Source organism: Vidua chalybeata, chromosome 10 (genome assembly GCF_026979565.1).
Source record: "Vidua chalybeata isolate OUT-0048 chromosome 10, bVidCha1 merged haplotype, whole genome shotgun sequence".
Taxonomy (NCBI): Eukaryota; Metazoa; Chordata; class Aves; order Passeriformes; family Viduidae; genus Vidua; species Vidua chalybeata.
The window spans coordinates 19,916,739-19,938,368 of record NC_071539.1 but is presented as its reverse complement, the minus strand read 5'-3'; the positions used below and the strand labels follow the sequence as shown (position 1 = coordinate 19,938,368).

General features: G+C 44.2%; 1 protein-coding gene across 1 annotated transcript in view; it reads left to right on the top strand.

Annotated features, from left to right (window-relative positions):
- Positions 1–21,630, top strand: part of PPP2R3A (protein phosphatase 2 regulatory subunit B''alpha) — a 52,987-nt gene that overhangs the window by 6,650 nt on the left and 24,707 nt on the right. Inside the window, exons 2-3 of the mRNA XM_053951651.1 lie at positions 5,433–7,851; positions 20,114–20,374. Of these exons, the coding sequence (XP_053807626.1) occupies positions 5,923–7,851; positions 20,114–20,374 (2,190 nt within the window). The 5' untranslated portion in view covers positions 5,433–5,922. The remainder of the gene's footprint in view (positions 1–5,432; positions 7,852–20,113; positions 20,375–21,630) is intronic.

The window sequence follows — 21,630 nt, the reverse complement described above, 5'->3', positions numbered from 1 at the left end:
AAGAAATAGGAGAGAAATCCTCCAAATGTTAGTAAGTACACACAAACCACATCCAGCTTCACAGTTCCCATGAACTGGAAACAGTTGGAGGCCAGGAGTCTACTCCTAGGAAATACAGTATGTCTTTCTAATACTGCTCCTTGAGCATTGCCATTTAACCACTGTTGGAGACAGAAATGGTTTTTCCTGTGTTCTTGTGTAATCCTGAAGGATGGGATTCATCTAATGTAACTCATCATCTCGAAACTAGATTGTTAAACTCAGTGGGATGATCTTTGTTTTTGAGGTGCCTCCCTATCTGCATTGCCTACAGACAGCAGGACCAAACACTTCATGGCTGTGTAGGTGAAGTGAATCCCACTTCTGTCATGGTTTTGTGAGAACAATAGCAAGTTACAGACAGAACTCAGACAAAGATTTATACCCATGACTGAAGATATCTTTCAGACTCTCTGGCACTCTTGCAAAATGCTAAGAGGTGATTTGATTATACTGTGTTAGTACTTGTAGGTGAGGAAATTTGTCTTCCTGAAAGCTCTTTTAATTTAGCATAAGAAAGTGGGATAGCTGTTTGTGGAACCTGATGTTGAACGTACTTCAATGGGAAATGATGACCCTTTTTCTAGAATGTGTGTAATTAAATACTGAAGCACTTGAGAATATGAGGACATGTCCTCTGGTTCAAATAGAAGTGCTTACTTTGAGTAGGTCAGCTCCTCTAACCGGGGTTATGAGGCAAGTTGGGATTCGTAGCCATCACAGTTTGTTGCAGCTTCTAAAACATGAAATAGCTTGTAGCTAAAATCTTTTAGAAATAAAGATTCTAAAAGTTCTGGTTGCTGTGCCAGTGTCAGTGGTATAAGCCGCTGTAATCCCCAGACTGCACGTGTTGTTAGTGGTTTCTTCTACTGTCCCTGAAATGTGTGCACATACATCAAATTTCTGCTGGTCCTGAGGACTGAAAAGCTGCACTTCCTACGTAAGTCCTACATACAAAATAGTTCTGTTGCCATTAAGCACATCAAAATATTATAAGCTGTAAAAATATAAGAAATACAGGACAAAGAAACGACTTCCAAACTTTTTCAATATAGGAAGAAAAGTTACTCTTTTTAGTCTCCTGTTCCTTTTATGAGAAGTAAAAAATTGTGCAAGTGATGGCGAGTTGTTAATCAGTTCCTTTGTGTTCCAAAATAATTTATTAAGTGTCTGGTTGTAAAATTTCCACTTAATTCAGTGGAACTGGATTTGTTACAAAAATTTCTTGGAAAGAAACATTACTTTGTTGTTTGCCTGCTTTTTTTCTTCTATAATCCATATAGCTTGCTCCCAAATCTGCTTTGCTCAGAAAATTCTAAACAAAACCCAATAATTTCTAAATAAGAAGATAAGTTAAATGCCAGCCCTTCTAAAGGGGGTAAGACCTGACACCTGATTACACAGGCATGGTGGTATACCTGAAGCTATACTGGTGACTGTCCAAATGACAAACAGGTTATTCAGTCTTTGTTTTCTTTTGCAAGAGTACCAAACTGGAGGGTTGGTCCTACAACACCTTCCTTTAGAAACAAGCAGTTCCACAGTGATGCTCAGGCCATGTCCTGGTGCAGGAAGGCTGGCTTACTCAATACTGTGTTATGGTGGCTTCTAGCTCCTGTTGCTAGTGCTGCAGATAAGGGTTCAAGAAGACTTTTGGTGAGTTAGAGACTTTCAGAGGTATTGGAGCCCTGTCCTGTAGCTTTCTAGACTTCAGTTTGCAAGTGCTGGCTGACAGTCCCAATCTGAACAGATTGTCATTGTTCAATTCTTTAACTTCTGCATAATCTTTGCATGAATAGAATCTCTTGTGTGTCTCATGGAATAACCTTTTATATAGTTAGTATCTGCAATAATTTTTTCCTTTGGAAAGTAATTCATGTCATCTTGCAGAGATAGGATAGACATAAAGCATTATTCTGCAGTCACACAAGAAGCACTATTCATTCACAGTTTGTGTTGTGAAGCCAGTCCTGTATCCCTGGGGCTGGGCTGGTTTCATGGCAGCAGTCCTAATTACAGAATCTTTCTGCAGTGGTTCTGAACTGGGGGCTGCTCTAGAGTCAAACTGGAATGAAGTTGCAGCCTGGAAAGAGCCAAGTAGGAAAGTTTCTTGATGCATTTGGTCTTTTCATTGTACTTAGGTTTTAGTCAACCACCAAGAGTCACAACTGAAGCTCAGCTTGAGGCTGCATTCCCAGATCTGAAAACAGGGATACTCCTCTCTCAGGCTTTGTCCTGACTAGGTTTGCATGCTGGATCATGTTCAACACATCACATTCAAATAAAGCTGCAAGCTGAGCATGTCCTACCTTGGCCAAAGCAGTGGGAGAGAAATTTCTACTCTGCATCTGTAAGGATTTGTGCTGCTCCAGCCCTTGAATAACCTGAGCATGTTTCTGCAGACAGTGATCATAAAACAATTAGTAAATAATTACTGAAAAGACATTAGTATGGTAGGAAAGAGGATATTAGGGTTTTGTATTGTTTGTTTGATTACTTCCTCCTTGGATGCAGCAGTAAAAGGTGCTGACAGCAGAGGCAGGAGGCAGCAATCCTTGTGTTGGCCTGGGCAAATTTGTGTTTGTATTGTGTTGGTTGGTGATAGTACCAGAGGAAAACTGAAAAGGGATTGGAGAGTGCAGCAATCATTGCATAAACACCTTGTTATTGGACATAGCTGGCAATACAAGGTCGAACAAAAAAAAAAAAAAAGAGTCCATTTAGGCTGGGAATCCAGGTGAGCTCTTCCTTGAAGGAATAACCCTTACACACGCAAAAACTTCATTGCTTGAAGGTGGCTTAAAGAATTAGAGAAACTGGCTTAGTCAGTGATGTGGCGGGAGGAAACTACCCTTGGAGTGACAGAGGAGGAGACCATGAGTAATACATTATTACTCTAATTAAGAAATAACATAATCAAGATGTAATTATTGCCCAAATTAGGTATAAACCCAAACTGTTCTTTGCTGCTAAAAGAAGACCAGTCTGTCCTTGCTGTGTATGACACAGAGGGAGAGGAAGGAGCCCTCAGGAAGTTCTGTGCTTTTTGAGAAGCAATATTAATTCTTCATCAAACTTGCTGTCCCTGAAGGCTTCTTGTTTCTCTAAGTATTATATAGCAGTCATTTCAGGAAATGCCAGAAGGCTTGTTTGAAGTTGATGGAGGCTCAGAAAAGCAGCAGACCTCTTACCCCGATGTGTTGAAGGGAGTCCATGGATCAGTGGACTTTTTGGAGGCCTAGCATGAGTTTCCTGACAGAGCCCATGAAGGCATTGGGGAGCCAACAGCACTTTTTAAACTGTGGCTCTGATTCAGCAGAGGGCTTAGCACATGTGGCAGTGAAGCATGAGTGGAGTGTGTGAAATGTCTTCCCTGGCTTTGTGAGTGATGGTGTGAGCACCTCAGGGAGTGAAAAGGGTTCTGTGCATGCCCTTTCTCCACTGGTGCCTTGACTCACTGCAGTGGCTGGGGCACAGCTGGTACCACTGCTGTTCCCTGGGCAAGGGGCACAGCTGGTACCACTGCTGTTCCCTGGGCAAGGGGCACAGCTGGTACCACTGCTGTTCCCTGGGCAAGGGGCACAGCTGGTACCACTGCTGTTCCCTGCAAGGGGCACAGCTGGTACCACTGCTGTTCCCTGGGCAAGGGGCACAGCTGGTACCACTGCTGTTCCCTGGGCAAGGGCAAGGGGCACAGCTGGTACCACTGCTGTTCCCTGGGCAAGGGGCACAGCTGGTACCACTGCTGTTCCCTGGGCAAGGGGCACAGCTGGTACCACTGCTGTTCCCTGCAAGGGGCACAGCTGGTACCACTGCTGTTCCCTGGGCAAGGGGCACAGCTGGTACCACTGCTGTTCCCTGGGCAAGGGGCACACCTCATGCCTCTGCTCATCCCTTGGGAGGGCCCTCCCACGCTGGAGGGGCTTTGGGGCAGTGCCAGTGGGTGTGGAGAGGGGCAGGCCATGACAGGAGGAGCCGAGGAGCTGCTTGGCCCGCAGCTGGGATGGGCAGGTGGCAGCCTGTTACAGAGCCCAGCATGGCAGTTAGCTCTTCATTCTGAATGCAATCTTTGCTATGCTTTATATAATCCAAAGAACAAAGTGGGAAGGGTTCTTTACCTGTGCCACTCCTAGACCTGCAGTGAGCAGACATGGCACATCACAAATTCCATTGAACACTCTTGAATCACTGCTTCTCAATTTTAACTTAAGGCTTTAAAATATGTAAAATGTGAACATTTAGACTTGTGCTCTCCACAGTGGGTAATTACAACAGTACCAAACTCTTAGGGAACTTGCCTTGTGTGGGCTGTGTTTGTCCAGGCTTTGAGCTAAGTTGGTGGGATGGAACTGTGGGGAGGGCAGTGCTTTCATCAGGTGCAGGCCTGGCCTTTCGCAGTGCTGGATATTTGCCTTTGAAGAAACCAAAATAAACCCGTGCTGTGGAGTGACTTAGCTGTGTGATATAATAATGCTTTATTAAATAGATTTCTGTTTGTACAGGAATACAGGGTGCTCAGAATTTCACTGGGGTGTTTTCATTTGATTGTTCATGTACTAAAGAAAGATGAGGCAATGTCTAAAATGCAAGACCCTTAAATTTGAGATTTGCTTTTTTTCATAACAAAGTTAAACAGCTTTTGAGGTTTTTTCTGGTGCAGTTCTGACCATGATAATAGGAAATGCAGCTGGAAATGACTCTGCTAAGTGTAAAACACTCAATTCCTAGTTTTCATAGGCTTAACCTTTATACAAATGTTACTATCCTCAATGTCTACAGCAGTGGACTTACAACCCATAAATAGCAGCATATTTAATACAGTAAGAGCAACAGTAATTCCTCCTTAAAATATATTGTTATGATCCCAGAGACCTTGGTGAAAGGCAAATGGAAGCCAATGTGGCCTTTACTAAAGACTGTGCATTCTTAGAGGCATTCAGCTACTTTGCTGCAGGCTTTTTGCAGCTTTTTATAATCCAGAGAGCTTGGAAATCCTGAAAGTGCTTTTCTCTGCTGCCCTTTGCCTTATCTTTAGAGCCTTGGAAAACAAAAGGCAGAAATTCACAACAGGATTAAAATGTTTTGCTCTATTAGAATTAAAGGTAATGTTTTGCTCGGTCTAGGGAGGAAAAAAAGCAAGTCTGAAAAAAATTAATGAGTGGCTAAAATAGAGCTGTTAAAATGGCAGCACACAGACAGCCTGTGTATAAATATAGGCCAGCTCCTCAGCACTGCTCTTATATGGTAGATCTGAGTGAAAGAAGACTATCAGCCTACTCTGTTCTGTGCAGGCCTGTGTGCTGGTTGTTCTGTCTGGTGCCAGATGTTTGGTAGTAGACAAGGCTGCACAATTCATGGCAATCATAATGACTGTCACCTTTATTTCTTTGCAGGGACCTGTGTCACCAGTGTGAGAGAGGAATCTCCCAAGTACACTGTGGATTTTTTTTTCTCTGCACATGCTACTGGATTATCTACCTTTTACTGACCCACCCAAAAAGAGAGAAAAAGGGTCAAACAGAAATTGTTGACTTGTCACTTCTGCCTTAAAACTGACTGGATTTTATGGCCTCTGCTGGAGAAGCTACCTGGACCATTGGAAATGGAGCAGCTCGTGCTGCACCTCTGCTGAGCATGGAATATGAGCATTGAGGTGCCTTAAGTTAAACCATATGCAAGTTGCGCTAGTTGTTGTAACTGTACTGCTGAAACCACTCCAGACTTCTCCAGGGCTTTCCAAGGCAGTAGCTCTTCACACAGTTTGGATGTTTCCAATTGACATTTGAATGTTTTCATCCAATCTGGTGTGGCTGTGAAAAGTGAGCTTTTCCTTGTGAAGTTCATGGTGAGTTTTGCAGCCTCACTTCCAGCGTGGTCTGTGCTATGGCAGCGACCTACAGGCTGATGGTGACTTCAGTGAACTGCTACAGCAGTGTGCTGGTAGAGCAGCCCTCCCAGCACACTGTGCACTACTGCACAGGCTCCTGCCAGCTCCTCAGACAGGGACTCACCTGCATAGTTGCTCACCACAGTGTCTGTGCAGAGCTCAGTGTCCAAGATGCCAACCTGGACCATAAAACTCCTGTTCCTGAAAATGGTCTTGCCTTGGCTGGAAATGAGGACTATCACCAAATCCTCCCAAATAATCCAAGAATCAAGAAGGGCTTTTCAATGCAAGCCTCCAGCAGTTTAAAAGATATTACTGGTGAGGCAATAAACCTTGCCAGTGGTAAAATAAAGGAATTCTCCTTTGAAAAGCTCAAAAACTCTTCCAGTCATGTGGCCTACAGAAAGGGAAGGAAAGTTCGGTCAGAGTCTTTCAGCAGACGATCCTTTGATTTTGACTTGATTTACGGGCACTTTAACAATGATGAGAACTGCCCTCCATGTGGCTTTTTGCAAAGTCCCTCACCTGTGGAGAAATGGCAGGAGAGCAGTGATGCTCGAGAAGTCACCACGAATCCTGTGGTTCCCTTCTGCCCTCATTCCTTCCCTGAAGAAAACCTCATTACCCAGATTCTAGAAAAACACAAGCTAGATGGTTCTTCTGGTGGGGATATTAAGGTGTGCCTGGACATCCTGCTCAAGTGCTCAGAGGATCTGAAGAAGTGCACAGACATAATCAAACACTGCATCAAGAAGAAGTCTGCAGACATCGGTGGAGGGAACAGCAATGATCCCCTGGCTAATTCAGAGATGATGTACATGAATCTGATGACAAGATTTTCTTCCTACCTGAAAAAGCTGCCCTTTGAGCTGAAGACAGCGGGGCAGAGGGAAGCGAGTGACTGGGCAGAGCTGATGAACTGTTTCCATGGCTTGCAGCAAACTCCCTTTCCCCTGGTATTTGGTGATGAGCAGCCACCCAGGTATGAAGATATCATTCAGCTGCCATCCTCAAGTGCAGTTCCTCTCAGTCAGGGTGACGTGACAAGCACCTCCCAGTCCATCCAGACAGGTACTGTGAGCTTCACCTCCAGCTCCCTGCCCGCTGTCCCTCCAGAGAGCAGCGTGAGAGCGGTGAAAGATGCTCTACCTCAGTCACCAGCCCCGAGCCCCTGCGACTGCACGTCTGCCACTGAGGCGCTGTACATCGAGGAGGAGGCTGATGGGGACAGAACAGCAGGGACAGAGAAGAAGGCAGAGCAGAAGGGGGGCTGGCAGAGCCTGGAGCGCAGCTACCAGCGAGCTGCTGGTTCAGACCTTGCTGCTGATGCTAAAACAGAGCGGGCCAGGGCAGGAGATGCTCCTGAGCAAACTGCTCCTTTAAAATCAGTGTCAGACCCTGTGTTGTGTGGTGCCCAAGCTGCTGTCCCCAAAGGAGCTCAGACATGCAGTAGGGTGGACAAGGAGGAGATAGACAAACTGCTGCTGGACTTGGAGAGCTTCTCACAGAAAATGCAGAGTACTCTGAGGGAACCCTCTCGGAAGGAGGGCGAACCCGCCTCACTGCACGTGTCTGGCAGGCAGGGTAGGCAGGCTCCACCTCTGGCTCTTGAACCCAAAAGTAAACCTGCTGACCCCCCGTCTTCTTTGTCAAAAAACATGGAAACCAACGGTCATAAAATGGAAGAGGATGACAAAGCCCTTTTACTGCGTATCCTGGGAAGCATTGAGGACTTTGCCCAGGAGCTGGTGGAATTCCAGACAGGCAAGGGAAGTTTGTCCAAGGAGAGGGAAGTGATGCAAATTCTCCAGGAAACTTTAGCAACTCCTTCACAGTCCCTGCTTGCAGGGCAAAAAAGCCATGCTGGGGCTGCCTCCAGAGACTCTGTTCCAACTTCAATTCAGCAGGCCCCAGAAATAATAAAGGTAAGACAATAAAACTTTTGATGGGATAGTGAGTAAAACAAACATGGGAAAATGAGGGGGAGTGTGGGGAATTGCATCTAAGTGATGCATTGTGCTTTGAATGCTGCAGTGTGGAATAATGTGTTCAACCTGGCAGAAATGTAGCCTTTATTTAAATATAAACAAAAAAAAAAAGGAAACTGAAACCCATGAGAAAATAAAATAGGTCCTGACATGGAGTTTCACCTTTGAGCTTGATCCTTTCCTGCTGGTGCTCCTGTAGACTGTTTGCCTGTGGTTTAAATGGGTCCCTTATAATAGGGTGTAGTAGTAATTACTTTAATAAGTATAAATAATAACTTTATTTCTGGGACCACATATTGGACTGCCTCTCAGCAGTTCAGTGGGAACTGATTCTTCCATCTCTGAGCAGCCTTTCTTGTCCTCCTCATCACTGGTTCCTAAAGAGATCAATCCTCCATGGGACAAAGGACAGAATCTCAGAAGATTTAGTTTTGCTTTCCCTGTCCCCAGTACATGGAGTCATGTAGTGTCTGCATTGCTTATATCTCAGATGAGGAGCAGGTTTTCCCAGGAAAAAGGGTCTTGATGAGAGCCTGCTTCAGAGGGAAGCCAGGGCTGTCTGTCGATCACTCAGTGCTTTTCGTTTGGTAATGGCTGCCAAATCTCAAGAAAACTTGTTGCCATACTTCCAAGTAGGCAGTAACTGTAGAGAGGACTTCAATTTCCAAAATTCCCCTTCCACATAAGCACTGAAGAAGTGCCCAGGTTGTAAGTGAACTTTCACAATTTCTTCCAGTTGGAACTAAATGTGCATGTTTTCAGAACTGGCCACTTTAGCCCAAAATTTGATGCAGTTTTGAAAAAGAATGCATGGATTGTGTCTTACCCTACATGATGGCACTGAGATCTTTTTAGACCAGGCTCTCCAAGAGTTTCTGTTGTTGCTCTGGGAAACTTTGCTTACAGAAAATGGTATTCTGATATTTTCAGCAAGGGAAAGAATATTTTTCCTCAGAGTGTGTAAAATTAAACAGCTCCAAAATCTCTAAAGTAATCCCTTGTAATCTTGCCTTGTACATTATTTTAGAAAATTTTCTGACTTGTGAGTTCAAACAAAAATGTGTTTGATGAAGTGTGACACTGACTTTGTGGCAGATTTTATGTAATGCTTGAAAATGGGCTGCATTTATGCTGCCAAGTGGCTTCTCAGTGTGATGCCTTGGCAGGTTGTGCTCCCCTGATCCCACCTAGCTGTGTGTTAGTTTGCTCCCAGCCTGCCTTCTATGGACATGTGCTCCACAGCTACCAGAGCTCTGCTCCTCCGTGCAGTCACACGACTCCTGCCTTGTGCAGATGCCCAGAACCAAAGACCCTGGGAGAGAAGAGCTGTTTTGGGGAGGCAGAGGATGTGGAGGCAGCTGGTCCCCTCAGCAGTGGGCACAAGGCACTGGGCTGCTGGCTCTGCACTTGCCCTGAGGTTTGCTGTTATTTGTGGCATAGACGTGTCCCTTGCTAGGTGTAGCATCTAAGGAATACATCCATATTCCTGGGTCACTCTGGATGTAATTGAAGCTGCATGTGGATTCTCACTTGGTATTGCATGTGTGCCTCAATTATGCAAAGTATTTGTTGTATTTTCTTAAGGCTCATAAAACTGTTATCAAATAGCCGGGCACACATGCAGAAACCTCAGAGCTCTCAGACTGGTGACAACACAGCACACCTTTTGTTTGTGAAGGTTGTGACATATTTAATATCCCTCAAATGCTAAGCAATGAAAAAGGAGAGGGAGAATCCTTCAGACCAGGCTGTTCTCTGGCTCAGCTGGCCTATCTTTGTTAAATCTGTGCTAATTTATATCAGCAACAGACTTCCTCTTTATCATAAACCCAATTATGATACTCCACAGAGAACAAAAGGATTACTTGCCTCTTCATCTTCAAAACCCAAATATTTAGAAACTAGGAAACGAATACTCAAGAAGTCCATCAGTTTTGCAGAGCCCATAATAAGGGCATCATGCTTCTTTTGGGCAGGCCAGGAAGCATTGCATACTTTTAGACTGTCCAACATTTCCCATTCTGAGATCCAGTTTTCCGTTGCTTATCTCTAAACCTCTGAACTATTTGTTTTGGGATTTCCTGTTCTCTGTGCCTGTCTTAAGCTGATTTTTTAGTATGTTGGTTTTGAAAGAAATAGTTCAGTGAGAAGAATGCAGTTGCCTTTTAGAGATCAGTAAGCCCCCTAGTACTTGTCTGTATTTTTGTCTGTAGTGAGGAGGGCTGGATTGACCAGCAGGTTTGAGGGAACTGGGGGAGACTGGAACCAGGAAGCAATGAAGAAGGTGGAAATGGGGCTGTTGGGATGCTCTGAGCTGACCTGCAGAAATGCTGGGTGTTGGCGTGTGTTGGAAGGTAAAGAATGCTGCCTTTGAGTAAAATGTCATATGCAAAGTCCTTGGAGGAGTCAATGGTGGATGTTTTTGACTGTAACCTGTCTGTATCCTTGATCTGCCACCTGTAGAGGTTGGCTGATTTGACAAAGTAAATTCACCTAATGCTTGGAGTGGTGCTCTAGTGAAAGAAGCCTAGAAAAATCTCTAAGCAACACGGTCCTTCTGTTTTCAGAATCCAGTGTGTGTGGTGCAGGCTCTGCATGTTTTGCTCATGTGTTGTATTTTAAGAGCTGTTGAATAAAGTTTATGAATAATTTTGGGAGCAGAGGTCAGGGCTGGGCTTTGATACAAAGAGACCCTTTTGGTTTTTGTCCCTCTGCTCTTGGGTATCTCCTCAAAAGGATTACTTGTGTTGTAGTGAGCCAGAAAGAGCAGTTCTGCTTCCCATTTCTCTCTCCTCCATGCCTCTACTTCCTATTGTATTGTTCTGAAACCCTCTTTATCCTGACTATGGTGCTTGTATATAAGTTAAACCTAACTAACTTTTTTTTTTCTGCCATCTTAGCAAGTGGAATAGCTCAGGCTGATGTCAGATGAGTGATCCAACCATTTCTGGCCAGGGACTGTGGGTCTGGGAGCAGGGGGTTTGTGGGGTTGATGAGACCACCTTTATAACCATGCTATATCTCAGGTGGTAGAGCCTTGAGTGAAGTATCCAGAGGCTGTTCCCTGTTTGCACATTTCCTCTGGGTGGGCTCTAGGTAGTGTCTGTTTAATCCTGCCTCTCCTGAATGACTGATGTTTCTGGGATTCTCAGAAGGTTCTTAATTTCCTGTGTCCTGAACCACCATTTAAAGGCCACACACTCTGCTTTTTTGTATCAAAATGTCTGTGTTGTGTGCTTAAATCAGGGGGCCCTAAGAAGGCTCTGAGCGGAATTAACTGTTTCTGAATCATAGAAAGTCAAAGTTGACCTTGCAACTTTGTAATTCTGCCCCTTTCATAATTTTGTTCACGTTTTTGTTTTGCAAATATAATGATATTCTCTTCAAGGATCTTGTATGGGGTGATTAATTGTAAAAAGTGGCTTCTACAATGTCACAGTAACTTTTTGTTCTGAAATAATTCTATATTCTCAAAATGTGCCTAAAATATAATGTAAAACTCTCTGGAAAATCAACTCTCATCTTACATATGTTAAAAATTGTTTTGATCAGATATTGATAATATCTGTCACTTAAGCTATACACACAATCTGTGCTCCTTTCAAACATCAATTATTCATTACTTCTCAACACAAATAGTGAATAACTATGGGCTTTTTTTTCTGTTGTAACAGTTACTGAAATAAAAACAAGTCTAAGTGAATCTAAAGTATCTCAGAATGAAAGGCAATTTACAGGCAATCTGGAATCTCTCACCTTTAACCTGGGTCAGCTACAGCAAGGAGGGATTTCTGGGTTTGTGGTTTGTGCACTGGGTCTGGCTGTTGAGACCAGACTTTTCTGCTGAGGGTTTTGTCCAGCTGACTTTGAAGGTGTTGAAACAAGATTCTCTTACTGTCGATTTCTCATAGTACTGTGTATTTATATTTTTATTTATACTCACCTTGTGTATTTTGAGGACAGGAAGCAGCATGCTAGAAACCTATTCCAAGACATTGGAATACACTCACAGTGAGCCTTGCCTCTGGATTACTTGCATTTTTTCAGGTTATCAGTGAAAACCTCCCAAACTTCTGAGATCCTTTGTGACTCGTTAATTTGAGCATGAAAAATATTTGGCTGTGCTGGTTTTTTAAAGTAGGAACTAGTGGCTGCTAGATTAGTGTGTCTCTTTAATGCACACGTCTGTCAAAGGTCTCTGTAGCTGATCTGGATGCAGCTGGAGGTCAGAGAGGTTCCTTGGGCTTAATTTCCTCTGCAGGCTGTAAGCAGAACATGAAGTAATCCATCACTTGCCACAGATGATTTACAATAAATCACCTCCTGACATGCTGCTGCATGAGATCTGCAGCACTCCCTGTACAGTGCAGCCTCATGGACTCTTTAGGTGTTGCCTTAATGTTTAGGAAAAAATTGTCAGAGTAAGAAAAAACAAATTTGTTCCAAATGTGTTGCATATAGATCTCTGTACCCTTTATTTTGTGGCAGTTCCTCTTCAAACATTCCTGCCTGCCTTTTCCTTTTTGGACGTTATTTTTTCATCCCCATCCTCTTTGTGCAACTCTGTTAGGCTTTGTACTCATTTGGACTTCATGTTAACTTGGGGCTTTCTACAGGAGCCCAGGAAAAGACATCAGAGGCACATGTCCAATAAAAGCTTTCTGTTGTGAGCCTCACTGAGATCTGTGCATTTCAAATGCAATACCTTGATGAGAGCAAGCCCTGCTAGCTCAAAATTGGGTGTTTTTCTGTGTTACTGAACTTAGCATCCTGGCAGAGCGGCTCACGCTTTACAGTCATGTAGGGGAAGCACTCCATAGGACTCTCTTGTGTGGGAAGAATTGGATTTAGGCCCTTGTTCAGCACCATTCTCATGATAAGAGAAGGAGAACACACTTCTAACAAGCCTAGACAAAGAGCAAGGGTTTGAAGTCTGCTTGCTCCAAGTTGTGCAGAGAAAAAGTAGACTATTGTCCCGTGAGAATTGCTTTGCCTTTGCCTCATGAGAGTTATGGGGAAAGTGAATAACAAGAATGATGCATTTTGATGTCTTTAGGAAGCTGTTTTCTTAAGAGCTGCTTGGGAATGACTGAGCTTATTATTCAAGATTGTCCTTATGTGCTTGCTTGGCATTAAAGGAACTACATGATTTGCTTTTTCCAGCAAGAAGGAAAAAATTATGTTTTTTGAAAATTACAGCCTTCAGTTGAGAGTGGCAACTAATGCTGCTCCTGTGCTTCATCACCTCAGCAGCAGGGACCTCAAACCACTGCCATCCCACAGGCAGGGCCCTTGGCTGAGCCTGGTTTAACTCTAGCTGAGCCTGACTGACCCAGAGGTGCCCCTCAGGTCTCAGCACTGGAGCACACAAAGTAGAAACTATTGGGGAAGATGGTATATTTAGCCACTTCTGCAGGGCATCTAATTTTAGAGCTCTTGGTAGTGGTGGTGGGTGCTTCCTTTCTCATGTCACCCCTGGCCTATTACAAGCCAAGGACAGATTGTCTGTCATGTAGCCAGCAGGGAAATAGATTCACTTGTAGATCATGTTTCTCAATTAAAGTATTACAAGAAGGCAGAAGATCCTGGTGGTACTGAAAGACACTTTGAATATTGGTTCAAGTAGGGAACTCTGGCTTCAGGAGTGAGATAAAATTGCTAGATGTTGTCCTTGTGAAGAGAGAGAAGACATAATGTGTTGAAGCCATTTGTCATTTTTTTGCCTGTAAAAAATCAAACCCAAGAAAGCAACGTGCTGGTCTTGACGTGGTCTCCTCCAGAGTGCCCGTGCCCCTTCTGGAAAGGTCAACATCTGCTTAGGAGCTGCCCAGGATGATGATCAAGGAGAGTTCTCTGCGGAGGGACCCAGATCTGGGAGGGGAGCTAGCTTTCCTTGCCAAGGGCTGTGACTTTGTTCTTCCATCTCGATTCAAGAGGCGGCTCAAGGCCTTCCAGCAGGCCCAGGTTTGGACACTTGGCATTTCTTTTTTTTTTTTTTTTTAATTTTATTTTTTTATTGGATCAGAGAATCAATCTGTGTCCCCTCTAGGCGTGTCTATTTGCAGAAAGTTATTTGCAGCTAGATACCAGCAGGTTTAAAAATAAACCTTCCAGGCTTAGATTGCAGAGTTAAAATGTCTTTGTAAACAAGGGGAGAAATTAACAGCAAGAGTAGTGATTTAATAATGGGGAGAAGTATTGTAAGACTTACATATTTTCTGTGAGATTTTTTGTGTGATTGCTCTGAATGTTTGTTGTTGCATGTTGGAAGAACCACACGGTTCTGCTGTCTGCTGTGAACTTTATAAATCTGTGCAGACCAGCCCACCTGGCTTTGGTTTTTATGATTTTACCATCTCAAGGTGCTTCTTTGTGCTGTTTCCTACCCTCTCTGGGTTGTGACTGAAGGAGATAATGGAATAATTTAGTCCGGATAAGACCCTGAATATCACAGAGGTGTAGCCATAGACATGGAAATTGTATCACAACTGTGTGCTTTTGGTAAATCCCAGCTGCTGTACTCGCTCTCTGGAACAACTGACAAAAGATTGGATGTGCTAGGACACCAAATGGACATGTAGTCACTCCAGATTTAGAGGGTTCACAATTTGCTGAGATTGGCCCATCTTGAGCTTTATCTATATTTAAATAATGGGTGACCCTGTGAGGACGTTAAAAAATTGAGATTAGGAGCAGTGCAGCTGTTTCCTAAGAAACAGCATTAAAATTGCTCCAAAACATATTATGGCACATTTTTTCATGCGTTCTGCTGACAGGTTAAAGTACATCTCAGAGGTTAATCTCTGGAACGTGTGTTTTTCACTCCCTGGGGGAGAATTGGATGAGGTAATAATGTGCAGTAATGGCTTGGGCGGGGCAGAGCCGTGTCAGGAACCGCAGCACAGCTAAATTCCCTCTCCAGAGTTAGTCTGGTCACTAAGGATATAACCGGGGTAGGGTTTGCAGGGAGGGATGAGACCTCCGGGTAAAACAGCTGGAAAAACGGATGAGGCTTTGGTCCACGAGCCCTCTGCCTGGTCTGAAGCAGGAACAATTTCTCTGCTGAATGCATTGGGAAATATTGTTCTGGGGCTGCCAGTTCAAGGCAAGTGAAATACTGCAGTGTTCAAAAAAGAGGGTCTTTTTCTTCTTTTCTTGCTGCCTCCTCACCGTGTGTGAGCCTTCTCTTGTCCTGGGCCCCACAGGTCTTTCTGTGAGCTGCCATAATTCATAGCACATCATCCAGCAACAAAGCCAAGTCTGTTTGCTGCCTTTCCACGTGGGTTAAATCTCTTCCCAGAGTGACAATGGATCTCTGGAGGTGGAGGGCAGGGATAGGGGTTCTCCCACGTGGCAGCAGTGAGGTGTAATTAAATTTTATGCCTTGTGGGGTGGGCTATACCTGGGGCTTGGGATGAACTCAAAGTAGAGATAACTAGGCCCACTAAGAAAACAAAAGTGCTGGCAGGTGGAAAGGTGATAAGGTGGTGACAGGGAGCAGAGAGGTGAATGAACACCTCTTTGCTTTGTGGAACACACAGATGTTGGCCAGGAAAGCGGGGAAGAAGGGTGCTGGTAAACTTCTATCTCAAGAGCTGGAAATTTCAGTTCTTGTGCTTATCTTTTGCAGAGCTGTTTATGGATGGATCAGAGAGCCTCCCATAGCAGTGTTGGGAAGAAGGGAGGTCTCTAGCCCAACAACTCACTTGTAGGAATACTATTTCTAACACTGGGTCACATCAGCACTGGCTTTCCCTAAGGATAGGGATTTGCCCAGCCCCTCTTGGTGACCTCTCGCAAGCTGTACTTCCCTCAGTGTCCTCCAGCCTAACCCTCCCAAGCTGCACTTTGGTTCCATTGTCACTGTAACTGCACCTCCAAGAGCTGCAGGCTGTGTTTAGCCCATCCCTTGGCTTCCCCTTCCCCTAGCTAGCCAGGGCTAGCCCTCAGTGTCTCCTGCTTGCCTGATCCTTGTCCCAGCTTTCTGATTTCCCTCCTTCACGTCTCTGGCTGATCTCTTCCCATCATTTTTTTGAAGTGAAGGCCCAAAACTGGTCCCAGGAACCCAGATGCAGCCTCACTCCTGTCAGATGGAGATAAAAACTTCCTGGCCTTACTCCTAAGGCAGTCCAGGACATCATTGGCCTTATTTGTAATCAGCCCTCGCTGCAGGCTCGTGCTCAGCCTGTGTGCAGTGTCCCCTCCACCAGCCCTGTTCTGCAGGGCTGTTGCTCAGCCAGTGTGTTCTCAGCCTGAGCTGGTGCTGAGGGCCATGTCCAAGGTCTAGAGGCACACTTGGCAGTGGAGGTGTGTGATGCCTCTGTTTGCAAAACTCGATTGGGGAAGGCCATGAGGAACTTGATCCAACCTTACACTGTGTCTACTCCCACCTAAATCCTTTTGGGTTTCTGAGTTGCTTAGGTAGAGTTTGTTCTCATTTTTGTTTTGCTGTGATTGGGCTTTGTTTCTGGAGTTTGTTTAATAGAAGAAAATATTCTCTCCAGAAATGCATTTTCTCATAGCTCTGTGATGTTTGGAGCCATGTGCAGATGAGCCTTTGTTCTTGCTGTCCTTAGAAATAGGTAAGAAAGAGGCAGCAGGAAGGTTCATTGATGGGAGAGGGCTTCAGGGAGGGAAAGGAAGAGAAAGTCTCGGGCGAGAGATACAAACCAGTGCTGGAGAGCTGATGAGCTCTGAGGATGGCTTGTGTCCAGGTACCATCAGATTTCAGGAAGGCAGGAACTATGAAAAATGAAAGGAGACATTAAGTCAGCATTGTGGACTGCGAGAACCCAGGCTGAGTCACTGTACCCTAGAAAAGAGGATTACAATATCCCGTTTGGAAATAAAGCAAGAAACTGGTAAATGTATTATCTAGGACCCTGTTGGAGCCTGGGACCAGGAGGAAGGAGTAGAAAGAATTTGAGCACTTTGTGTGATACTGCTTCCTTCCATGGAGTTTTCTGCTGGGACTGGCACATCCCTGGGAGACAGGCTGGAATGGCAGAGGTTTAGTCTGTGCTTTGTTTGTGTAGCTACAATGAGGCTGTAGTTCTGTCTGGTTTATTTATAACACAGATGTCACTATTTTTGTCTGTCTGTAAATAAATTGTATGGCTGGCAAAAGGTGATATAGTGGATAGACAGATTTTAGTTAGAGTGAATTATAGAATGCGACAGAGTGGCATTTAAAAATGGCCTTTAATCTCACCTTACTCTTGAGAAAAGAAAGGAAAAAAAGTTTATCTCTTAATTACTGTAACAAAGCTGAGAGATTTATTAGAGTATTTGTCATTTCCTTTCTTAGTTGTCCTCTCTGAAAATGCACAACCCTGTTGGAGAATTGTGTCCTGCTAGGCAAACAGCATTTAAGGCTAATTTTTTGCAATAAGAAACTGTTTATTTCCAAGGAATTTCCACAGAATTTCCCGTCATACCACTTTCTTAAATTTTTTTCCCAAAAAGTTGTAATTAACTTCTTCTTGTCCCCACAGTGGTTTGCATTTGGTTATACCCATCCCAGAGTATTAATTTGTAAGGTTGTTCTAGGGAACAAAATCCTCAAGGACTAGTTGCTACTTTTTTTTTCTTTGTGTCATAAACAGCTCATTTCTTATATGAGAAGGAAGAAGACAAAGTTCAAAGATGGCCCCGTGCTGTTGTGCTCTACTTGAGGACTTCTCTTCAGTTTCCAAGAAAACAAAAATACAATTTTAGCATTCCCTTGTACTGTAAGGGAAGGGGATGTGTTGTTACAGTGAAGAGTCAGTGTCTTTTGAAAGAACGTCCTGGTTTGTGGAATTTTTTGTTAAGTTTGAGTCATTTCTCTTCGTTCCTCCCAGTGCTGGCAGCCGGGAGTGCCTGTGTATCCTGAAGAGATTAGGGAGCAATAAACCTGTTTATGAGAAGTGGCCTCGAGCAAACTGATGTGAAGTCCTATTATAGAAGTCAAGTGGCTGCAGTTGGCACCTCGAGATCTGTTCCAGCTTTGCATTGTTTGTATGAATATGGTGCTGTGAGAGACCGGCGGGGACTTCCCGTCTGCTGGGATCCAGAAAGGGAAAACTCCTGAGCAGAGCTGGGTCCTGGCTGGAGAAGCCCCTGGCAGGGCAGGGCAGGCAGGGTGAGAGCAGATGGTAGAAGCAGAAGTGGTGATTTGTGTGATCCCTGAACTGGGGCCAGGTGCTCCCTCCCCACACACATTCACTTGGTCTGGGCTTTGCTTTTGCTGCTCTGCTGAGGAAAGGGCAGGAGGAAGCTGGGAGAAGGGTTGTCTTTTATTTAAGCCAGTGAACCGTGCTCCCAAAGTGAGTGTCCAGCTCTCCCCACCTTCACCTCTGCCACCACCTCAGATCACCTGCGTTGTCCTACTGTGGGACAGAGTGACCAGGGCTGATGCTCACTGTCCTCCAGCCCTCATGAGCCCCAGGAACTCCCTGGCCCCCTCTGAGCTCCAGCGTCACTCAGGAGCAGACACAAAGATGTGCAGTGTCTGAGGAGGAACAGTCAAGGATGACAGGAGGGAGAACAGGTGTTGGTGATCAGGCTGGCTCTCCAAAGAGAGAGCTGTTCAAACTCTGAATACTGGTATTGTTAGAAATATTGAAGACTGAAAATGACCTCCAGCTTTTTCTGTGTAGCAAGACAGAGGAGAAGACAACTTGAAGAACCCCAAGCTCCAGGTTTAACAGAGCAGTTAAGGAAAAAAGTTTGTTCTGGCTGGTGGGATGTGTGTGCCGGTGTTCCTGCTCCTGAAACGGGACAGCATTTGGGAGAAGAAACATTTAAAGAAAGAGCCATGAAGCAGAGGAGTGAAGAGGAGAAAAATCCTTCTCTCTCTTCTTTCATGGGTCTCTGATGAATGGGTTATAAAATATTATAAACTCCAGGTAAAAGTAGTGCTTAAAGAAGCCTTTACAATTCTCACTTCTTTACCTCATTGCAAGTAAATCTGTGGCTAAGTTGGGAGGTTCAGTGTGTGTTACGAAAAAAAGCTCCAAGTTTAAAGAAAATAATGTAGTAAAGTCAGTTCATCATATACATTCTTCTGCATTTAGTGGACTCAGACTTGGCTGCTTTATCCTGAAACCATTTTGTTTTGAAACAGTTAGAATAAACAAACTGAAAGTCACAGCTGTATTTACTTGACTGTTGCCTTCTGTGCCTTATCACATATGTTGTTATATTAATAAAAGTCTTGCATTGGAACCATTGTGCAGTGGGAAAGCCTGTTGCCTTTTCCCAGGAAGGAGTGTCTCCCTGGGGGAAGCAGGGAATTCCTCATCCTTCCACATTCCAGCAGCTGATTTTGTAGCTTATACTGTAGTTACTTATCAAAGTTTTAAAAATGTTCCCTCCCATGTCTGAAAAATTCCCTGCTTTAGGGTCTCATTGTGTACTTAAATACAAATGCTGCCTGTGATGTAGAGCTAGAACTGGAGATTCACTGGGGAGGGGATCCAGTGGGGACCACCATATCAGCCATATATTTGTTGCAGCTAGGAGAGGAGTGAGGAAAAGACATAATGTGAGTGCCTAATGACACTCTGCTGGCTGCTCCTAATTCCTGATGAAAAAATTGATTGACCAGTGCTTAGTACCTTTCACAAAATTAGGTCTGGGTCTGTTTAAGTTGGGCACAAAATAAAAGGCTAGTTGAAGTGGGGAAGGAAGTCCTGAAAATATTTTCTTAATTTATTTCTGAAGCAGTGCTTTGGCAAAGCTAATTATATTCCCAATGGATGGAAAATGTCCTTGTTTGAATGTAGCCTTGCTCATACTTCAGGCAAGCTGTTTGTGTGGGTGGGTGCTCTGGTTCAGAGGGGAAATACTGAAGAGCAGATACTTTGTTGTTCATGGGGCAGAATGACAAGACCAAGTCCAGCATGAGAGGAAATAGCATTGTCCTTATCTGTGGTCTCACTGAGTTGCAGAGTGACTCAATAGGAAATCATGAGCCACAGCTACATATGTAAAATGCTTAGAAATAGCATAAAAGCAGGTGTGACATCCTAAATTCGTACTGGTTAATAATGCAGAAAATTTAAATTGTCTATTTAAGATGTGTTTTTATCCCTGTGCCATAATTTAATTGTTGGTGGGCTTTTATTTTCCTCTTAATCACTGGAAGCACAAACTGTTTTTTCCTGCTCCATGTACCATGGTGTTAAAATGTGTTTGTTATTCATTGTATTTTCAGGTTCAAAGCAAACAAGAAAAGAAGGCAGGAACTTCATCCCCAGCCCCCCTGCAGCCTGTGGTTAGCACTTGCACTCCTCTGCCTGTGAATAAAGCCACCATCAGTACCCCTGTGCCCATAAACATTCCACGTTTCTACTTCCCTAAAGGACTCCCAAATGTCTGCACTAACCATGAAGAAATCATTGCCAGGATTGAAGAGGCCTTTACAGAGTTTGAAGATGGGAAAGCAAACATCTGTGAAATGGGGAAAATTGCCAAGGTAACCACTGATAGTCTTGGAGGTCTTTTCCAACCTTAATGATTCTGTGAATCTATTCTTTGGGTTTTTAATTTTGGGAGAGATACTTTGTTTTAGTTTCAGTCTATCTCACAGCTGTTGTAGGAGGAAAAAAGAACCAGTTTCCTTTTGATCTGAAGTTTTTTTGTTTAGATTTAGATAATAGTAAACAAAAATGAGTTCAGTTTGCTGATTGTCACATCAGATATGTGTTTGTTCTTGCTTTGATTTATGAAGCAGTTTGCTAAGATTTCATAGCAAATACAAATTGCGTTTTTCTTTCTCCATTCCTTCATATTTCTGCTCAGAAGATTGAGAAACTCAGAGGCAAAACCTTCTCTGCTTCTGTGGTTTCAGGTAGTATCAGCTGCCCTTTTTGTGGCTTTTTGTAGCTGTCCTGCTCAGCTAGCATGAGCTGTAGGTGCTATTACAGTGTTGTGTGAGGAAGCAGCTTCCAACTTCCAGCTCTGTGGATGTAGAAGGGGGAAATGTCCAGTGACCCCCAGCCCCTGAGCTGTGCATGTTCAGTACCCACAGGGCAGGTGGTACAGCTGGTGATGAGTTCTGCCTTCAGGGGACAGCACACAGCACTTGTGTGGGAGCACACAAGATGGTCCCTTCTCTTTCTCTCTCCCTCAGCTGCAGTTCACAGTGCTGCTGATCTAAAACCAGCATTTATCACACACATCCTGGATGATCAGCTTGCCCTGAATGAATCTCTGGCACTGTAAACTGAGCAACGTGCTCTCTCCAAGCTTTCATGGACTGCCATTGAGAGCCAGCAGCTTCTGCAGAGGCTGGTTCAAAAGTGCTGGTCAGGGAGTCCTTTGACTGGAATCAATCCTTCCCATGTGTGCTTTCATTTTTGTGTTCTCCTGCTGAGATCTTGCAGTATTGGAAATAATGCTGGGTGAAAGGCACTGCACTGAAAATTGCAGAGTGGGATTTACTTCACCTTTAGGCATTTAGTCATTAATTATCTGTAATTAGACTTGAGTTTCCCTCGCTGCCTGTGACAGGTTATCCCATAGGAGAATAGGCCCTCCTCTTTTAGGGTGGGTGGGGGATGTAGCTGGGGTGAGTGTCCTTCTGGAAGGAGGTGCCTATCTCTCCATTCCACTTCCTAGGGAATTGTGCTAGACAGTTCAGAGCTTGAGTAGTCCAGATCCTTTTCCTAGCCTGAGAGGAGTGTTTTTCAGCCACTTGAAAAGGCACACGACAAAGTAGAAAGTTGTGTG